We start from the raw sequence: 20637 nt of genomic DNA on the forward strand, positions 1-20637 counted from the left end.
CGCGCCCTCCCTGTCCGCTCCCCGCCCCGTCCCCGATGGCTGCCTGCCTGCCTGCCTGTCTGTCGCCTCACCCACACCCCCTCCCCCCCCAGGAGTGAAGGTGCTTCCCATCCCCGTCCTGTCGGACAACTACAGCTACCTCATCATCGACACGCAGGCCCGGCTGGCTGTGGCTGTGGACCCCTCCGACCCCCGGGCCGTGCAGGTGAGGGCCGCGGGCGGGGGCGCCCGGGGCTGGCAGCCGCCCTTTCCCAGAGAAGGGCTGGTCCCAGTCCCTCTGCCCATGGACGCGCCCCCTCCACATGCGCTCACACACAGAAGCCCCACAGCCCCAGCGGGGGCAGGCCGGTGGGTGTCCAGCGCTTCGCTGGAGGGAGGGGGGGGGCAGCAGCGAGGGAACCAGACCCAAGAGGGCGATGCGGACGCGGGACAGTGGGTCTCTCGTTCTCTGCGCCCGCTTTCTCCTCTCCTCACCGCCGTCTGTCAGCGTCCGGGACTCTCCATCTTTCCCTCCCATCTCTTACTCCTGTGCGTGCTTCTGTCTCTCCTCGCCTCTCCTCCCCCTCCTCGCCTCTCCTGTGTGCCATGCTGGGTCTCAGCTACCACCTTTCCTTCCCAGCCCTTTTCTCCCACCCCTTCTCATTCCCTCTCTCTCTCTCTCTCTCTCTCTCTCTCATCCCTCTCTCTCCCTCACCCCTCCCTCCTCTCTTTTCCTCTCTTCTCCGCCCAGCACCCACGCCCCTGTCTCCCTGCCTGGAGCCGCCCTCTGTGCCCTGTTCCTCCGTCTCAGTAACCTCTCTGTCTTCCAGGCTTCCATTGAGAAGGAAGGCGTGACCTTGGTTGCCATCCTCTGCACCCACAAACACTGGTAAGAGCTGGTGGGGTCCAGGTACACACGCTCTTCCCCAGCTGGCTCTCCCCCGGCTCATCTCGTTAGGTCTGCGCTCCGTAAGGCCAGGCCGGGCTGGGGTCAGGAGGTCAGGATGGGGCCACCTGCCCGCGTGAAGTACGGGGGCCCTGGCAGAGAGGGGGGTCAGCGGGCCTCCCGCTGCTCCGCTTATCAGGCTCCTGAGGCCCAGAGGAGGGCAGGGCAGACTCTTATCTCTCCTTCCATGTTCCATGGGCACTTCTTTAAAAAAAAAAAATATATATATATATATATATATATATATATATATATATGTATATATAATTTTTTTACAGAGAGGGAGGGAAAGGGCTAGAGAATTCGAAACATCTATAAGAGAGAAACATTGATCAGCTGCCTCTTGCCCAACCCCCACTGGGGATGTGCCCATAACCAAGATACATGCCCTTGAGCGGAATCAAACCTGGGATCTTTCAGTCCGCAGGCCAACGCTCCATCCACTGAGCCACACCGGTCAGGGCTCATGGGCACTTCTTACATGCCTGCTGTGCCCTAGGCATGGATGGATCTTGTGATCTTTTCTCTCAAGAAGATTATAGTGCCCTAACCGGTGTGACTCAGTGGATAGAGCATTGGCCTGTGGACTGAAGGGTCCCAGGTTTGATTCCGGTCAGGGGCATGTGCCTTGGTTGTGGGCACGTCCCCAGTGGGGGGTGTGCAGGAGGCAGCTGATCAATTAAAAAAAATATATATATATAAAAATATATATAAATATATATATATAAATATATATATATATATATATATATATATATATATATATATATTTTTTAAGGTTACAGTGCAATAGGGGAGACAGCCATGTATGAACATGTACAACAATGACAAACAATGACAACAGTGGCAGATGGCATAGGGTATTGGGGGGGGGGGCACCAGGTGGGGCATAATCGGATCCACTTGGAAGAATTAGGAGCTGGTGACCCAGGAGCTGAGAGAGTCCAGAAAGATCAGTTGGCATTGGCCGGTGATGGCTGGCAGGGGGTGGGGGTGGGGGCAATGGGGGGACATTCTGAGAAGGGAAGCAGCTTAAACAAAGACCCGGAGGCGTGGACAGCTCGGCTCGGCCCAGCAGCCAGGACACCGGGGCTCACAGGCCCGGAGGTGCCACGGGAAGAGAGGCGAGGAGGCCTGGTGCAGTCACCCCTCAGAGCCCCCCTGTGCCTGCCGCCCGCAGGGACCACAGCGGCGGGAACCGTGACCTCAGCCGGCGGCACCAGGACTGTCGGGTGTACGGGAGCCCCCAGGATGGCATCCCCTACCTCACCCAGTGAGTCCCTGACCCGCGGGCGGGATGGCATTTCCGTGGGCCCCTCCCTCAGCATTCAGCCGAGTATTTTTTTTTTTTTTTTAAAGATATTTCTTTATTGACTTCAGAGAGGAAGGGAGAAGGAGAGAGAAAAAAAAATAAATGATGAGAATCGTTGATTGGCTGCCTCCTACACGCCCCCTACTGGGGATGGAGCCCGCAACCCAGGCATGTGTCCTTGGCTGGAATCGAACCTGGAACCCTTCAGTTCACAGGCTGACGCTCTATCCACTGAGCCAAGCCAGCTAGGGCTCAGCCGAGTATGTTGCTGACGCCTCTCCTGGCCTTCAGAGAGCAGGCCACAGCCCCTTTGGAGACCGACACTGCCGCCCCCGGCTGACTGAGCCGTGACCCCCAAAGCAGGAGGAGGTGGGGGTTTGGGTCTGCAGTCCCAGGCCCTGGGGGTGCCTTCTCTTTCCGGTGTGGAAGCCCTGACTCCTGCACACGTCCAGCCCCTTGAGCCTCGGGGAAGGCAGGCCCAGGCTGGCATAAGCTCTAGAACCTTCTCTCCCCTGTCGCCTTGCTCCTCAGTCCCCTGTGTCATCAGGACGTGGTGAGCGTGGGGCGGCTTCAGATCCGGGCTCTGGCCACCCCTGGCCACACACAAGGCCATCTGGTCTACTTGCTGGATGGGGAGCCCTACAAGGGTCCTTCCTGCCTCTTTTCGGGGGACCTGCTCTTCCTCTCTGGCTGTGGTGAGTTCCCCCGAAGGGAGGAGGGAGGATGAGGGGTAGGAGGGAGGGAGGAGGCCAGGCTGTCTTTGTACAGGTGTTGCCTCGGCGGTTCCTCCGATTTGGGGAAACCGTTACCCATGTCACCTGAATTTGTGTTACATTCTCACCACTCCCCATGGGGACTGGATAGAATGAGACAAGGCCTGTAACTGAGGACAGGGCATTTGTTCCACGGGGTAGAGCCTGATTCTCTGACACAGTGACTCGGGATTAAGTTACAAAAACTTGAGAACCCCTGAGCAGAGGGCGATGGGGATCCTGAGGCCCAGGCTGTAGGTCCCAGCAGGCAGCTGTAGCAAAGAGGGAAGTGCTCCATGGGAAGGAGCAGCCTGATGGGGCCGAGCTGGGGTTGTTAGGCCCCAGCCTGAAGCCCGGCACCCCCTCTCCACCAGCCTGTCAGTGTGTGCAGTGGGGGCCCTCGGGAGGGCGTGGCTGGGGTGACTACATGGGCCCCGCTCCCTGGTGCACCGTGAGGGCTGGTGGTTCGAGGGGCACACGCTGGTCCCCGTCCCACGTCACATACCTCATGTCACACCGTGTTATCCTGGGCTTTTATCACACACCCCCGGACCCACCAGGACGGACCTTTGAGGGCACCGCAGAGACCATGCTGAGCTCGCTGGACACTGTGCTGGGGCTGGAAGATGACACTCTGCTGTGGCCTGGTGAGGTGCCCCTTCCCCAACCCTTCCCCCTTCTAGGGTCCCCCAGCCCCAGCCCCCTTCTTACTGGCTCTGTAACAACGCCTCCGCTTAGCCAGAGCTGAGGATGGAAACTCACCTTGCTCATCAGGGGAGAAGTCAGTAAACCCAGTGTACATGTACCCATTGTCTGCATCCATGTCCACACATTGTATGGTCAGCCATATGTGTATGTGTAAGTACACTGCATGGCCATACAGATATATATATATCTCGCATGTCCAATTTTTAAAAATAGTATATTTTGATTGACTTCAGAGAGGAAGGAGAGGGAGAGATAGAAACATCAATGCTGAGAAAGAATCATCGATCAGCTACTTCCCGCATGCCCCCACCAGGGACCGAGCCTGAAATCCGGGCGTGTTCTCTCACCGGGAATCAAACCACGACCTCCTCGTTCACGGGTCAAAGCTCTACCACTGAGCAACACTTGCCAGCGCAAGTCTACAGCTTCTAAAGCGCATTAACCAGTATCTCAGTAACCCTCAGGATGTCTCATTTCACCCATTCATTCGTACTCTCTCGAGCACCTGGCATGTGCCAGGCTCTGTTCCGGGCACGGAGACACACCTTCTCCTGGTGGCACTATTTTCTCCACTTGCCAGAGAAAACCGGGGCCCAGAGAGGTGCATGTCCTGACCGAGGCCGCAAGGGTGGGCGGAGGCGGAGTCGGGCTGGAACCCGGTCTCCTGGCTGCAGATCCGGGGGATTCCCCCGAATTGCTTCTGCCTCTTCACACACGGCCGGCTTGTGCCCACCTCTCCCGGGCAGCGCTGCCCCTCCGCCGGGTGCCAGTCCCCTAGGCCTGGGGCGGGGGGACTTTTCCTGGTCACTCACCAACCTCTCTGCCCTGCCCCTGGCCCGCGGGTCCTCAGGCCACGAGTACGCGGAGGAGAACCTGGGCTTCGCGGGCGTGGTGGAGCCGGAGAACCTGGCCCGGGAGAGGAAGATGCAGTGGGTGCAGAGGCAGCGGATGGAGCGCAAGAGCACGGTGAGGGCCGGGGGCACCGCCGGAGGGCACCGCCGGAGGGCACCGCCCGCCGAGCCCGGCCTGGGGGCCCCCTGGGCTGCCGCGTCTGCCTCCCGGCCGTCCAGGCCGTCCAGGCCGTCCAGCGAGGACTCCGGGCCCCGCACGGGCGGGGGCGGGCGGCCCCCTGGTTGGGCACATTCCCCAGCTTCTCCCCGCCAACGCCAGCAATTGCCCCCGCTCTGGCCCCGCAGTGCCCGTCCACGCTGGGCGAGGAGCGCTCCTACAACCCGTTCCTGCGGACCCACTGCCCGGAGCTGCAGGAGGCCGTGGGGCCGGGCCCGGGCCCCGCCGAGGACGCCGGCTGCTCCCGGGCCGAGCTCCTGGAGAAGCTGCGGCGGCTGAAGGACCTGCACAAGAGCAAGTGATGCCCCAGCCCCCGGCCCACCGCCTGGCGGGGAGGCCGCCACCGCCCGCACCCGCCACCCCCATCGCCGCCGCCACCACCACCCGTCCGCGCCGCGGGCCATCATTCCCGACACCCGCCGCGGAGGCCAGGCGGGAGGCCCGGAGGCCCAGGGACGGGGCTGCTCCGCGGCGGGACTCCGTGCGGCGAGGCTGGGCGTCCAGCCTAACGGGAGAGGCGGGCCGGGCACCTCCGGACCCAAGGGAAAGGGTCCCTGCCCCCCGTTCCTGGCTCCTGCCTGCAGTGAGCCCCTCCCTCCGGAGGCGGCGCTCTGGCGGCAGCCACGGAGCCCAGGCCACGGGAGCCGTGGACAGGCTGAGTGCATCCCGCTCCTCCCATTCAGAGCCGGGAAACTCGGTCTCCCCAGGCGGGCTCTGGTTTACGGGAACACGGCCCGGCCTCCCCCGGCCTCCCCACCTGCCCGTCCCATCCCGACCCCCGAAGACATTTCCATCCCAGCCGCTCCTGAGGAAGGGAAAGGGCGGGAAGCCCGGCTGTCTGTCCAGTCCCAGCCTCAGGGGCCTCCCCCAGCCTGGAAGAGGGAGGGTCCTGGTTGCCAAGGAAACCTTGGCTTCAGGCTCAGGAGACACGGAGGGTGCTGGGCTGCAGCCAGCAGTCTTGTCGGTCACACGGGCTCCCTGCACAGCTGGCCTGGTCCTGCCCACTGGCCTCTGGCCCTGCCCTGGGCCAACAGCCCCTCCCTTCCAGGCGAGAGAGAGAGAGAGAGAGAGAGAAAGAAAGAGAGAGAGAGAGAGAGAGAGAGAGAGAGAGAGAGCCATCGTCCGCCATGGCCCGCGATCTTCTCATTATGGCCCTTACTCTTAGGAACTTCTGCCTCCTCTAACTCTGCTTTATCCTCAGCCCCTTTCCTCTCTTAGTCATTAACCACATTCATCTGGGCCCTCGCAGTGTGCCAAGGACATTGCGTGTCATTCCTCACTCGGTCCTTAGCCCCGTCCTGGCGGGGGGAGGGGTCCAGGAGGCAGAGCTCAGCAATGGGGACCTGGGGGCAGCTTCCAGGACCGCAGGCCCGGGCCCTGCCCTCTGCTCAGCCCTCCCGCAGCTCAGCGTCTGCTTCGGTCTCGGGTCCAGGTCCCCTTGGGGCCTCGTGAGGAACCCCCTGGTCCTCAAACAGGCGTCCCTGGGCCAGCCGGGGGCCTGGTCTTCCCTCCTCCCTCCCTCAGGCTCCGCTCCCCTCCGGCGAGCCTCAGTTTCCCCTCAGCATCCGGCCTCTGCCTCCCTCTCTGGCCACGGCCTCTAGTACCAACTCTAGCAATACTCCCGGAATAGCGCTCCCGCACCCAGATATGCAGTTTCCTGCCTCTGTGCCTTCGCTCACGCTGTTTCCTCAGACTAGAATGCCTTCCCCCGCTCCTGCCTTGTCTGCCTGGCGAGCACTGTTCGTTCTCCACCATCCCCTCCACGGCCCTCCTCCAGGAAGACAGCCCCTGCTCCCCGCCCCCGGCTACCTCTGCACCCTGTAAACGCTTCTCTGTGGCACTTCTCACTCTGTATTCCCTGTTTACACGTGTGTCTCCCCTTCTGGACTGTGAACCCTCCAGGGCATGGACTGTATCTTATGCATCTCTGTATTTCCGCGCCCAGCACGGTGCCTGGCACACAGGAGGCGCTCAATAAACGTTGAATGAATGAATGATTTAAGAGAAGCTCGGTCGCTCAGCGGGACTGTCTTTGTTGCTGGTGTTGTGCTGTCAGGGTTACAGGCCCAGCAGCTGGGAGGCACTGTGCTTCGGGGGCTGTGGCCAGAACCCACGCCATGAATAGATCCTCCTGTGGGTGGCTCGTGTGCCTCTAGTCGGGGCTCACGGCTCGCTTACCTCTGTGTCTTCGGAAGCTTGAGGTGCAGAGCTGTGCCCCGGCCACAGGGAGATGTTTACGTGGCCACAGCACAGCAGTGGAGAGCACGTCCAGGGCAAGGCCTTGGCCTCTCTGACGAAGGGCCAGGTGCCACTGTCTGGAGATAGATTTTAACAACATCATTTTGTTCTCTTTGTATTTACCTTCGGGGTTAATAGTTTTGACTAGTGACACCACTTTTCAATTCAGGACAGTAATGAAAGGTATTTATTGAAATAAGAAAATAAGAAGCAAAGGCGACACTTGGCTATAGAGGAATTCTTTTTTTAAAAAAAAAAAACATATTTTTATTGATTTCAGAGAGGAAGAGAGAGGAAGATAGAAACATCAATGATGAGAGAGAAACGCTGATTGGCTGCCTCCTGCACACCCCCTACTGGGGATTGAGCCTGCAACCTCGGCATGTGCCTTTGACCAGAATTGAACCCAGGACCCTTCAGTCCTCAGGCTAACACTCTATCCACTGAGCCAAACCAGCTGGCGCCGTGTCGAGATTCTTGAAGGAGGGAGGCGCTGGAAGGGCTGAAGACTGAAGCACCGCCTTAGCTCCACGTCTCCCTGGGGGCAGCTCAAGGCATAGTCTTCCCGCCCTGGCCATCCCGCTGCCTCTCCGAGGCGCTCCTCGTCACCCCACGCTGGGGACCGTGGCACTGGCCCAGGCTGTCCTGGATCAGGGCTGCACCCGGGGGGGGGGCCTGGTCCTCACCTCCTGGAGAAGGGCAGTTGTCTGTGCTCTGTGACTGTCTCTGTGTCACTGCTGCCTGAATGGGCCAGCCCCAGGGCCAGGTCACTGGGTACCCAGCTTCGAGGGCCCTTGGTGATGGTTCTCTAATGCTGGTGACATGTCCTCCCACCAATGCCTCTGTCCTGAATGATGACACATGCTTCTCCCAGAGCTGGAACTGACCAGCAGCAACCAGGCTACTTGCTCCTTGCTTTCAGGACAGCCGGTGTCACTGGGCTTTGAGACCTGAGCTCTAATCCCAGCTCTGTCACTCAACATCCAAGTGACCTTGGGCAAGTCACTTCCCTGACCTCCGTTTCCAGTGGAGATGACAAGCATGAGTGAGTCAACCTTTTCAAGGACAAGTGACAAATACTTAACAGAAAGGAGCTTAGACCAAAAGGGACATTTATCCGCTCATGAAATCAAGAAGAGTAGGATTATGTCATGGTGAGTTCAGGCATGAAGAGGAGCAGTATGCTCAGCACTCAGATCTGCTTTCTTCTGCATTGGTAGGGTTCTGTCAGGCTTTCTCCCCGCAGCGGAAGGATGTTCTCTAGAAGTCCCAGGCTGCTAGTTCCTACAAGTTAGCAGAACCCCCCATAGTCCCAGGGATGGAGTTTCATTCGCCCAGTTGGGGTCATGTGACCAACCCTGAATCAACCATAAGGATAAGGTATGCAGACCTCTCTGATTGGCCAACTAGGTCACATGACTATACGTGGAAGGGCAGTGTCATTCCCAACTGAAACATAGCGCATTGAGAGCAGGGAAAGAATCCCCCAAAGGACCAGGAGGTCTGATACCAGAAAGGATGCAAGGCAGCAAAATCACAACCCTTCACTAACACTCCGACTTACCATTAGGAGAGTCTGATGAGAAACGGTGTATGAAGTCACTTTGGAAAATGCTATATCAGATTTTTTTTTTCTTTTTAATATATTTTATTGATTTTTTACAGAGAGGAAGGGAGAGAGATAGAGAGTTAGAAACATTGATAGAAGAGGAACATCGACCAGCTGCCTCTTGCACACCCCCTACCGGGGATGTGCCCACAACCAAGGTACATGCCCTTGACCAGAATCGAACCTGGGACCTTTCAGTCCACAGACTGACGCTCTACCACGGAGCCAAACCGGTTTCAGCTATATCAGATTTTTGATGCTATAACTAATTATAAAGAAGAAATGGCCGAAACCGGTTTGGCTCAGTGGTAGAGCGTCGGCCTGCAGACGGAAAGGTCCCATGTTCGATTCCGGTCAAGGGCATGTACCTTGGTTGCGGGCACATCCCCGGTAGGGGGTGTGCAAGAGGCAGCTGATCGATGATTCTCTCTCATCGATGTTTCTAACTCTCTGTCCCTCTCTCTTCCTCTCTGTAAAAAATCAATAAAATATATTTTTTTTTAAAAGAAGAAGAAGAAGAAATGTAGGTAGACATATGGCCCCCAAGGTGTTTGAAGAAAAATATAGAAAAAAAAAACTTTATGTGACTCACATATGAAAGCAATAGGGTTTGCTTTTTTTTAGATTTTATTTAAAGCCTCTATTTTTTTTTGTTAACAACGTTGAGATATAATTTACATAACACAAAATTCACCCTTTTAATATGTGCACGATTCAGTGGTTTAAGTACAGGCAGTTTTCTGGCCGTGGCCGCCATCTCATCTTAGAACATTTTCATCTTCTCAGGCAGAAACCCTGTGCCCATTTGATGTCACTCCCTGCCTCCATGCCTCCACCCCACCCCCAACTGATCTACTTTCTGTCTCTACATTTATTCTGAACATGCCATATAAATAGAATCATACATATGTGGTCTTTTGTGACTGGTTTCTTTTACTCAATATGATTTCAAGGTTCATCCATGTTGTAGCATGTATCGGTACTTTATTCCTTCATGGCTGAATGATATCCCATTGGATTTATATACCACATTTTGCTTATCCATTCATCAGCTGATGGACAGTTGGGTTGTTTTCGCCTTTTGACTATTATGAATAATGGTGCTGTGAACATCTGTGGCAAGTTTTTGCATAGATAGATGTTTTCAGTTCTCTTGGGTATATACCTAGGAGTGGAACTGCTAAGTCATACAGTAACTCCATGTTTAACTTTTTGAGGAACTAATAAACTGCTTTCCAAAGCAACTGTGAGTTTTCCTAATGCCACTGATGGCTCATGTGCAGAGGGAGGCTTATTCATAAATCACTTTGGTTTTTAAAAATTAATGTGCCCTCGCTGAAACCAGTTTGGCTCAGTGGATAGAGCGTCGGCCTGCAGACTGAAGGGTCCTGGGTTCGATTCAGGTCAAGGGCATGAACCTTGGTTGTGAGTATGTGATTCTCTCATCGATGTTTCTAACTCTCTATCCCTCTCTCTTCCTCTCTGTAAAAAATCAGTAAAATCTATTTTTTTTTTTTAATCAATGTGCCCTAACAGTGGATAGAGCATTGACCTGTGGACTAAAGGGTCCTAGGTTCGATTTCGGTCAAGGGCTTGTGCCTTGGAGAAACCAAGATGGCAGCACCTATATTTGCTGCCTCTCACAACCACATCAAAACCTCAACTAAATGGCAGGACAACTACCACCCAGAACCTCGGGAAAGCTGGTCCAGAGGAAGTTCCACAACCAGAGAGGTGGAAAAGCTCATTGAGACCAGTAAGAGGTGCAGAGGCCTGGGAAGTGCTGGTACCTGGATATGCGGCTCTTTAAACTGGGAGGGAGATACAAGCTCCCATTTGCTCTGAACTCCAGTTCCAGGCGAGACTCTGGGGGACCCAGACACAAACAGGGAGACACTGGACTGTCTGGCATTGAACAGGAATGCAGGGCGGCTTACTCTTAGAAGTGCACGCAGTGATCATTGTTCCTGCATGTGAGGGGGGCGGGCGGGCGGGGGTGAGGGGGTGGGGAAGGGGGGTGGAAGCCACTGCTGTTTGCTCTGCCCTGGTGATTCCCAGAGACCTGCCCCACCCAATTTACATCCCCACCCAAGCTGTGGGCACCAGCTTTTGCATATGAATGGCCTGTTCTTTTGCCTAAAATAAACTGCAGCTGGGTCAGAGAGCCCCAGAGATTCCAAAAGAAGGCCCACTGTCTGGCAGCAGCAGCTGCTTTGCTTCACACCTGAGCCTCGTCTGGGCACTTCCAAACCGCATATAAAGAGGAGGAATCTGCAGATCTCTCTGTAGCTCTGGGTGGCCCCAGACAGTGACTGACCTTGCACCTCACTGGACACCAAGAGCCAGTGTACCCAGTGGTCAGAGTGAGACGATACTGGATTATAAATCTTCACATTCATAAGAGACACACTCAAGGGGCAGACTCAGTGAGCGCCAAAGCCCTACTGAAGCAAGTCCTGCCCCATAAGGGTGTCTCCTGTGCAACAGATCTTCCAGTGTAGACACACCTGGTCATCACAGCCAGTTGGCCTGGAGGTCAATTCCTCCCAGTGATACCAATAGCAATCAAGGCTTAACTACAACAAGGCTGTGCACACAGCCCACAAAGGGGTGCAGCAAGGGCATTCACCTCATGTGACTGGGGAGGCAACTGTAATAATCTGAACAATAAAGACTTACCATTAAAAATAATGGCATGTATATTGGTTTGTGGGCACATCTCCAGTAGGGGGTGTGCAGGAGGCAGCTGATGGATGTTTCTGCCTCATCAATGTTTCTAACTCTCTATCCCTCTCCCTTCCTCTCTGTAAAAAAAAAAAAAAAAAAAAAAAAAAAAATCAATAAAATATATTTTAAAAAATTTTAAATGAAATAAAAATTAACGCTCACTTTCTTAAAATGCATATTTTAAAACATAAGCATTTAAAAAATGCTTAAGTTCAACTTAGCAGCCATATCATTCTAATCACAAATCTAATGAATATTAATAACTTCTAAGGGGACTTTGATTACTAAATGGTCTTCTTTTTAAAATTAAAATGGCTTTAGGCAGTTTATATTGCACTTATTTACCCTATACATAAGTAGATTACCATATTTTCTTTAAAAAATATATATTTTTAAATTTATCTGAGAGAGAGATGCCAGGAACCAATTCCAGCATGTAATAATTACAAGAGCTTCATCAAAAGGTTGGTGAAAGTTCACCTGTTGGTCAGCAGGGTTTATGTGTTTGCTGTGACTGTCACTGTCCCACCATCTCTGTTACCTGTTAGGACTACAACGCGCAGCACTATGCACAGGACATGGAATTGGGTTCTGTGTGTGAGGGCAGTCTAACTCAGGACCACAATATGGAAGGTCATTCTAATGACCATGTCCCCCTCCTGCCTCCTAAGAGTGTCACATGCTCCCTCTGCTGGACAATGTCTCAGGCTTGGCTGAGCCCGGAACCCACATGCAGTTCCTCTGAGATCTGCATGTTTGGGGAAGTGGGTAGTGGCCCTTTAAGAGAGTGTAGCTGGCTCCCAGTTGCCATGGAGACAGCTGGAGACAGACCGGGTGGCAGGCAGCAGGCAGCATGTCCTCCAAAGTTCAATCCAAAGGTGGGCAGAGGGCTGCTGGGGCTGGAGAGGGGAGGGCCCCCTTCTCCCTCAACTGCCCGGAGGGAGGCTTGGAGGAGGCTGCTCTTGGGACCACTGCCCAGCCCTGTCCTTCTCCCCGGGGCCGGCCACCAACTTCTCTTCCCTCCACAGGCCCCAAGGCCAAGGAGCAGCCGGCCCCGGGCCCCGAGAGCCGGCCTCCCCCGGAGGCCAACGATGAAGCCATGCACTTCCTCAGCTCCCTCAGTGAGCCAGGCAGCGTGCGTGCGTGCGTGTGCGTGCGTGTGCGTGTGTGTGTGAGTGTGAGTGTGAGTGTGAGTGTGTGTGTGTGTGAGTGTGTGTGAGTGTGTGTGTGTGAGTGTGTGTGTGTGAGAGAGTGTGTATGTGTGTGTGTGCATGTGTGTGAGTGGTGTGTGTGCGTGAGTGTGCGTGAGTGAGAGAGAGTGTGTGTGTGTGCGTGTGCGTGCGTGTGCGTGCGTGTGATAGTGTGAGTGTGAGTGTGAGTGTGTGTGTGTGTGAGTGTGTGTGTGTGTGTGAGAGAGAGAGTGTGTGTGTGTGCATGTGTGTGTGCATGTGTGTGTGAGTGGTGTGTGTGTGTGTGCGTGAGTGTGTGTGAGTGAGAGAGAGTGTGTGTGTGAGAGTGTGTGTGAGTGTGTGTGTGTGCATGTGCGTGTGTGTGTGTGTGTGTGTGTGTGTGTGGCAGGGGGTCGGGGGCACAAGTGTGGAGAGGAGGGGGGAGAGAGAAGGAAGGCCCAGATCTGGCCTGGTCTCTCTCAGCCTTGATCCTCTTGGGACTCAGAAAGGGTTGGTTTTTGTTGATATTTTTCCAGGGAAGACCAGGGACCTGGGGGTCGCTGGGGTGTCTCCACCTGCTGGCGGCTGTAGGGCTGCCTAGGAGACGGGGTGAGGAGGGAGTGGGCAGGGGCCGTGGGGCAGTTGTAGCCAGAGAGTCAGAGAGGTGAGGCTCGGAGCTGGGGCTTCATCTGTCACCAGGGAACCCCCTCCCCCAGGGCAGGAGGAGCTGCAGATGCTGTTCTTCTCCGAGACGCTGGCCATGGTCTCGAACACCGGGGAGCCTCTGGGGGAGCTGACCATCGAGGTGCAGCGTGGGAAACACGAGGACAACATGGGCACCATGTCCCAGTGCGCCCTCGTGCACGCCTTCACCCGCGGCTTCGTGGACAAAATACTCTGCGGAAACTCTCTCCTGGGTAGAGTCCCTGCTGCCGAACGCCCTCTCCCCGTCCCACCCCCACCCCCACCCCAGGATCCCCCCATCCCCTCCTCAACCCTTGGCCTTCACTGAGGGACCAGGATGAGGCACAGAGAGGAAGAGGGAGGTGGGGGGACTTAAGACAAGAGCATCGGTTGTGTCTAGTTTTTTGCTGTGGCCACACTGTACCTGGGCCTCCCAGCCTGGGCCACCCCCTCCCCTCCCGCCATCGCCAACACTGCCTCCCTCATTGGCGCTGTCCCCTCCCTCCACCCCAGGCTACCTCACATGGAACCTGGAGCTCATGGAACAACACAGTCAGGAGTTCATCAAGGTACCTTCTGGGGCCTTGAACCTTGACCCCAATCCAGGGCGAGAGAATAGAGACCCTGGGAGAAAGAGAGGAGAGGGGAAGGGGGTTCAGTAGACTGGCACCCTCACTCTCTCCTCAGTCACTCTGCAATCCCTACAAAAGCCTGGGGAACTATCCACCCGGGGGTCAGGAGGCCAGCAGCATGCTTCTGATGTCCTTCTGACACACAAACGCTGGGTCCAGCCCAGGGGGACCCCCTCCAGCCTGAAAGCCAGGCCGCTCCTCGGGCAGTGGTCGGCAAACTCATCAGCCCACAGAGCCAAACACCAACAGGACGACATGGACATTCCTTTGGAGAGCCACATTTTTTAAACTTCAACTTCTTCTGACGCCACTTCTTCAGCATAGACGCGCCCAGGCCGTGGTACTTTGTGGAAGAGCCACCCCCAAGGGGCCAGAGAGCCGCATGTGGCTCGAGAGCCGCAGTTTGCCGACCACTGACCTAGGGCCATGCAGGCTGACCTTCCCCGGAGCCTGAGCTTTCCAAGGGCCTGTCACCGCCTGCCTCCAGATTCCCCTGCTCTGTGCCTCTCACACCCGCCCCAGCCACTTCCTTCACTTCCGGAACGGGACCTGGTGACACGGGGGAGGCCCCCTTTGCCTAAGAACCTCCTGCAGCAGCCATGCCCGTCTTTCAGAGCCTGCATGTGAAGTGTATTTGCTTTTATTAATATATATTTTATTGATTTTTTTACAGAGAGGAAGGGAGAGGTATAGAGAGCTAGAAACATCAATGAGAGAGAATCATTGACCAGCTGCCTCCCGCATACCCCGCACTGGGGATGTGCCCGCAACCAAGCCACATGCCCTTGACGGGAATCGAACCTGGGACCCTTGAGTCCGATGAGCCAAACCGGCTTCGGCTGAAGTGTATTTGCTTTTTAACTTTGTTCTGCGCCATAGCGTGACTTCTCTTCTTGGGCTCTGCTGCCCATGGAAGGTGTTCTGTCCAAACCTCCCCTTGGCTTTCTCCCGTAAGAAGGAGAGTGAATGAGGTGGCGGGGGTGGCGGGGGAGGGGGCGTTCGTGTACAGTCCTGGGCATCCCTGACTGTCCTCCGCACGCTCTGCCCCCAGCTCCCCCTCCTCCCCATGGAGCGGAAGACGAGCTTGCTGAAGCAGGGGGACCAGCTGGCCATGACCAGGAGCATCAAGGAGGGCGAGGTGAGGCGGGAGCCGGGTGGGCCGTCCTCCGTGTCCTCTGGACACCAGGATGCCGAACTGCATCCGAGCCCGGAGCGGGGCTCCGTGAGGGCTGTGAGCCCAGCACCGGGCGTGCCCGCCCTCCCTGTCCCTCTCACCCGTGTCTGTCCGAACAGGAAGTGAGGAACGAAGTGGCCTTCTTCCCCTGGAGCTCCACCGCGGGCTTCATCTCCCAGGCCGCCAACCTGCTGCTGCTGCGGGTGATGGCCTGGAGGCAGACGGTGCCCCAGAACGCCCGCTTCCTGGCCTTGGACATGGAGGGCAAGCTCTGCCACTCCACTTACGTGAGGGACCCCGGGGGGGGGGGGTACTTGGCCTGGGGAAAACCGGAAGGGGCAGGAGAACGCTGAGGTGGGGGAGGAGAAGACTGCGGAGCGGAAGGGGTAGAATGGGGGTAAGACCAGGGCAAGGGGCAGGGCCGTCCATGGGCAGCAGAAGGTGAGGCCTCATTTGCGAGACAGATGACCCCGCGTGGGGCAGGCGGCGTGAGGAGAGGGACTAGAAGGGGAGCAGTTGAGGGAAACAACGCTCAGTCCAGGAAAAAGGAACATATATATATATATATATATATATATATATATATATATATTTTATAGATTTTTAAAAAATATATTTTATTGATTTTTTACAGAGAGGAAGAGAAAGGGATAGAGAGTTAGAAACATCGATGAGAGAGAGCCATCGATCAGCTGCCTCCTGCACACCCCCCACCGGGGATGTGCCTGCAACCAAGGTACATGCCCTTGACCGGAATCAAACCCGGGACCCTCCAGTCCACAGGCTGACGCTCTATCCACTGAGCCAAACTGGTTCTGGCAAGGAACATATATTTTTTTAACAACAGGAAATGCAGAATCTCCAAGTACAGTTAAATATATATTCTTTATTATGTCTTAACCCCGAAGGGTCTTTCTTTGTTTTGTTTTGTTTGTTTGTTTGGGCTATAATTTCTTTTCTTTTCTTTTTAAAATATATTTTATTGATTTTTTATTTATTTATTTATTTTTTTACAGAGAGGAAGAGAGAGGGATAGAGCGTTAGAAACATCAATGAGAGAGAATCATCCATCAGCTGCCTCTTGCACACCCCCTACTGGGGATGTGCCCACAACCAAGGTACATGCCCTTGACCGGAATCGAACCTGGGACCTTTCAGTCTGCGGGCCAACGCTCTATCCACTGAGCCACACCGGTTTCAGCTGGGCTACAATTTCATAATCAACATACCCAGCACTCCCTGCAATGTGTGATCTTAACGCCGTGCCTCTGGACACACACTTCAGGGCTGATCTCACCAACTCTGTGAACGGCATTCTAGTCTTTTCTATCCCAGGTCGCAGGGAGCCCTAGCAACGTGTTTGACACAAACAGGCACATGCCACTGACCCACGTTTTCTTGGAAACACATGTTTTGCATTAGCACTTTTCTCCCGTGGCTGCAGCCCTAACGGGAGTTTATGCTTTAGTTCCAGCAGCACGAGGGGCCGTAAATCCTAGTCTAGTCCCCCCTTCAGAGCTTCACTGCCTGCCTCCCTCCCCCACACACACACACACATACACTCACACCTAACCGGCTGATGCTCATCCTTGTCACAGAATCTGCCAACCAGAAGCACTTGGTCATGGAGAGGGGTGGGGTGGGGAGGCGGGAGCAGGCTGCAGCTGGCTAGGAGGGGACCCCAGCTTAACTGTGGGGGTACAGCTCAAATCTTGTGGCGCCCGGACAGCCGATGGCTGCTCGTCACTGGGGACCGGGGACCGGAGCTGTGAGAGGGAGAAGGGCCGGGAGAGAGGGGCAGAGGGGCCTGCGGCCTCCCCGTCACCGCCTCTCTCTGTGGCCGCCCAGCAAGCCCTGGGCGCCCAGACCGTCCGGGTGGACCGGCAGCAGGCGGAGGCGTTCATTGTGGAGCAGACCGTGCACTCGGACGGCATCCCCTTCTCCTGCCAGTTCTACCTGCTCTCCGACGGGTGCGTGCGCTCCCCGGGCGGGCCCGGGGCGGGGGCACCCCCGGGTGCGCTCCCCGAGGGCGGGCCCGGGGCGGGGGCACCCCCGGGTGCGCTCCCCGAGGGCGGGCCCGGGGCGGGGGCACCCCCGGGTGCGCTCCCCGAGGGCAGGCCCAGGGCGGGGAGCACCCCTGGGTGCGCTCACCGAGGGCGGGCCCAGGGCGGGGGGGGGGGCACCCGGGCGCTCGGCCTGGGAGGCGAGGGGAGAGGGAAGATCTGAGTTTCTGGGGACCGAGGGTGGCCCAGGGCGGGGAGCACCCTTGGGTGCGCTCACCGAGGGCAGGCCCAGGGCGGGGGCACCCCCGGGCGCTCGGCCTGGGAGGCGAGGGGAGAGGGAAGATCTGGGTTTCTGGGGACACCACGGGGAGAGATGCCGTGGAGCTCTGCCTGCCCCCGCGTCAGCCACACCACCCTTTCCACGACTCACCCTCCTGACCCTCAGGATGCCTCCCAGGCTCACCGGAGAGCCCTAGCCGGCAGGGGGCGCTCAGGCCACTCCACGGGCCTCAGACAGTGAGCGCCGCTGCCACGGCGCTGGGTTTGACCCTGAGACACGCCAAGGTTAGAACTCGGCGCTCAGCGAGATGCTGGGAGAAGCGTCTGGCACGCCACCGTCTGGCACGCCACCGCGCTGTCATCCGCAGCAGGCAGGCCACCACACCGCGAGGGGGAGAATTTGTTTCTTGACATTTCTGAAGCGGTATTGGCACTCTCACTGCAGGGAACGCAGGGTGATCAGAGCACTCCTGGACTCCCTTAGCTCATCCTTAGCGTGCTGTTGCTGTTCTGTATGTCACGTATCACAGGCTCATGATTTTTTAAAAATATATATTTTATTGATTTTTTTACAGAGAGGAAGAGAGAGGGATAGAGAGTTAGAAACATCGATGAGAGAGAATCATTGATCAGCTGCCTCTTGCACACCCACTACTGGGGATCTGCCCGCAACCAAGGTACATGCCCTTGACCGGAATCGAACCCGGGACCCTTCAGTCCGCAGGCTGACGCTCTATCCACTGAGCCACACCGGCTTCAGCCTCATGGTGTTTTTAGTGATTACAACGCTAACGGTTTTGGTCCCGTCCTGGCCCGCCAGCGTGTACCTCCAGGGTAGGAACAGTGCCAGGTTTAAAAAGCAGGGACTGCTCCTGGGGAATTAGACATGAACTTGACCTGGGAGCTCAAAGACACGCGGGAGGACAGGGAAGACAGGGAAGCCCCCGGATGGCTGCCTCTCAGGGAGCGGGCGGCCTGGGAACAGCTCTCCTCTCCCGTGTGGCTCCAGGCACCTGGCCAAGCGGGTCCAGGTGGGCTCCCCCGGCTGCTGCGTTATCACCAAGATGCCCGTCCTGCGGGAGGAGGGTGAGTGGAGCCCGGTGGGTGGGAGAGTGGGAACACCCGCCCCGCCCCCTCCGTGCAGGGCTGGATGGAGGGTGCTGTGGGGCCATCAGAGCCGGAGATCCCATAAAGAAGTTGTGTCCTCCGGCCTGGACCCCAAGGCCATCAGGGGAGGGTCATTTTTCGGGAACCCGCTTCTCTGGGGTCTCACCGGCCTGCAGCCTGGGCGCTGCCAGGGGTCCCTGCGCATCCGAGGGCGGTTGGGGGGGCTGGGGGAAGGTACACAGCCCTCCTCCCCTGGCTCCCAGACGAGATCGAGCCCCGCCCAGTGTTTGAGAAGAAGCCGCTGGCGTGGGAGGAGGACATCGAGCTGAACTCGAAGTTCCTGGAGCGGAAGGTGAGGGGCCGCCAGCCTGGGTGCCCACAGCCCTCCCCGCCGCCACTCACCCCTAACTGGGTGACGCTCATCCTTTAACGGAATCTGCCCACTAGTAGCACTTGGTCATGGAGAGGGGATGGGGGCGCATTGGGGCAGGAACAGGTGGAGCTGGCCAGGAGGGGACCCCAACAATCCCCTGTTCCTGATCGCCTTCCTGCCTGGCGGCAATGCACCCCGAGGGGCTGGGAGGCTCAGCGCCCCTAAGGGCCCCAGCCAAGTGGGGGCGGGGGCTCCCGGGGGGCGGGGGGGTTCTGGGGGGCGGGGGCTCCCGGGGGGCGGGAGGGTTCTGGGGGCGGGGGGGGGTTCTGGGAACGGGGGGCGGGGGCTCCCGGGGGGCGGGGGGGTAAAGGGGGGCTCCCAGGGTGCGGGGGGGTGTTATGGGGGGCGGGGGCGGGGGCTCCCGCGGTGCGGGGGAGGTTCTGGGGTGCGGGGAGCTCCCGGGCGCGGGTCCCCGCTCAGCCGCCCGCCCGCAGGAGGAGCTGCGCCTCAGCCACACGCGGTACCTGCAGCAGCACCCGGACGGCCAGGCCATCGTGGCGGACTTCCTGCTCTTCCTGCTGCTGCGCCGGCCGGACGACGTGGTCACCTTCGCGGCCGAGTTCTTCGGGCCGTTCTCCGCGCGCCGGCCGCCCGCGCCCGCGCTGCGCTCGTCCGCCCCGCACAGCGCCTTCCGCCCCGGCCCCGCCGCGCCGCGGCCCGCGCCCCGCGCCCAGCGCCTCGGCCGCCGCCGCGACCCCGCCGCGCTGCTGGCGCTGCTGCGCTTCTGAGCCAATAACCCAATAAATAACCCAATAAATAATAACCCGAATAAATAACCCTAATAACCCAACAAAACCCCGCCGCGCTGCTGGCGCTGCTGCGCTTCTGAGCCAGCGACCCAGTAAATAACCAATAACCCAATAAACAACAACCCGAATAAATAATAACCCGAATAAACAACCCCGCCGCCCTGCTGCGCTTCTGACCCAATAATCAACCGAATAGACAACCCCGGCCGGCCTGGCGTCCACCGTTTATGGAGAGAATCTCGGCGTTTCTTCCCAAATGCCGTTTTCATCATTCTCCCCATGTTACAGATGGGAAGCCAGGGGCACGGGAGAGTCAGTGACTCTTAGAGTGAAGCACGTGGGAAGCTGGATTCAGATCCGGAGGTTAGATTTTTTTATTTTTGCATTTGAACTTAGAAATGGCTAGCTACTTGATATAATTCGCACAGGAGTCATATGAGATACATATAAGACTTACTTATTAACAAACAAGTATAACAATCAAATCCGGAGGTTACATGTCAAAACCTTCACACTCAGCCACTGGTTAGGGGGTGCGGGGTGGGTGGTGTGGGGTGGGGGGGTGTCTTCTTGTCACCAGGGTCACCCTGGGTACCCCTTCACATAACTGCCGCTCCCCGCCCCAAGACAAAGAGCGGGCGAGGGCCGGGAGGTGGAGAGGGATCCTGACACCTTGGTCTTGCGCGTCTTGAGGGAGGAGAGTGAGTGGAGCCTAGTTGGTGGGAGAGCGGGAACACCCAGCCCCTCCCCCCCCCCCCCGCCCCCTTTCAGGGGCTGGATTGAGGTTGCTATGGGGCCATCAGAGCCCGAGATCCGATAAAGAAGTTTTGTCCTCCAGCCCTGGACCCCAAGGCCATTAGGGGAGGGTCATCTCTTCCGAAGCCCCCCAAACACCACTGCGGCTCTCACATGCCCCCCTCCCCATGCTCACTGACACACGGACCCCCACAAACTGCGGGAGACGGGTCCCCATGTATCGGCTCCGGGAGAAAAGCATGGACAGGCGTCACCACCTCCTTAGGCTCCTGGCCTAATGCTAGTCTGCCCAGGAGCCTGTTTCAGTAACAC

The 20637-nt window shown here is 57.3% G+C and overlaps 2 protein-coding genes across 5 annotated transcripts in view; both read left to right on the plus strand.

Moving 5' to 3' along the window:
* PNKD (PNKD metallo-beta-lactamase domain containing) overlaps window positions 1–6772 on the plus strand; it is a 63587-nt gene extending 56815 nt beyond the window's left edge. For both annotated transcript variants that reach the window (XM_084891977.1, XM_084891978.1), the window contains 7 exons: window positions 93–205; window positions 810–868; window positions 2106–2198; window positions 2769–2932; window positions 3550–3636; window positions 4548–4663; window positions 4894–6772. In XM_084891977.1, the coding sequence (XP_084748103.1) occupies window positions 93–205; window positions 810–868; window positions 2106–2198; window positions 2769–2932; window positions 3550–3636; window positions 4548–4663; window positions 4894–5067 (806 nt within the window). In that variant the 3' untranslated portion in view covers window positions 5068–6772. The remainder of the gene's footprint in view (window positions 1–92; window positions 206–809; window positions 869–2105; window positions 2199–2768; window positions 2933–3549; window positions 3637–4547; window positions 4664–4893) is intronic.
* Window positions 6773–12155: 5383 nt separating this feature from the next.
* CATIP (ciliogenesis associated TTC17 interacting protein) lies at window positions 12156–19712 on the plus strand (the record flags this gene model as incomplete). Of its 3 annotated transcripts, XM_084891419.1 has the most annotated exons (10): window positions 12156–12217; window positions 12368–12460; window positions 13225–13425; window positions 13706–13761; window positions 14876–14962; window positions 15118–15285; window positions 16847–16968; window positions 18290–18366; window positions 18651–18739; window positions 19255–19613. In XM_084891419.1, 10 exons carry the CDS (start codon window positions 12193–12195, stop codon window positions 19546–19548), a joined length of 1212 nt encoding a protein of 403 aa, XP_084747545.1. In that variant the 3' UTR covers window positions 19549–19613. The 3 variants fall into 3 exon arrangements, with proteins under 3 accessions (XP_084747545.1, XP_084747546.1, XP_084747544.1); XM_084891420.1 differs by lacking the exon at window positions 12368–12460 and having other exon boundaries at window positions 12159–12217; window positions 19255–19710; XM_084891418.1 differs by having other exon boundaries at window positions 12193–12460; window positions 19255–19712.
* Between the last annotated feature and the right edge of the window lie 925 nt (window positions 19713–20637).

The sequence above is a fragment of the Pipistrellus hanaki genome, assembly GCF_964339955.1.
Source record: "Pipistrellus hanaki genome assembly, chromosome: 8".
NCBI classification, from domain to species: Eukaryota; Metazoa; Chordata; class Mammalia; order Chiroptera; family Vespertilionidae; genus Pipistrellus; species Pipistrellus hanaki.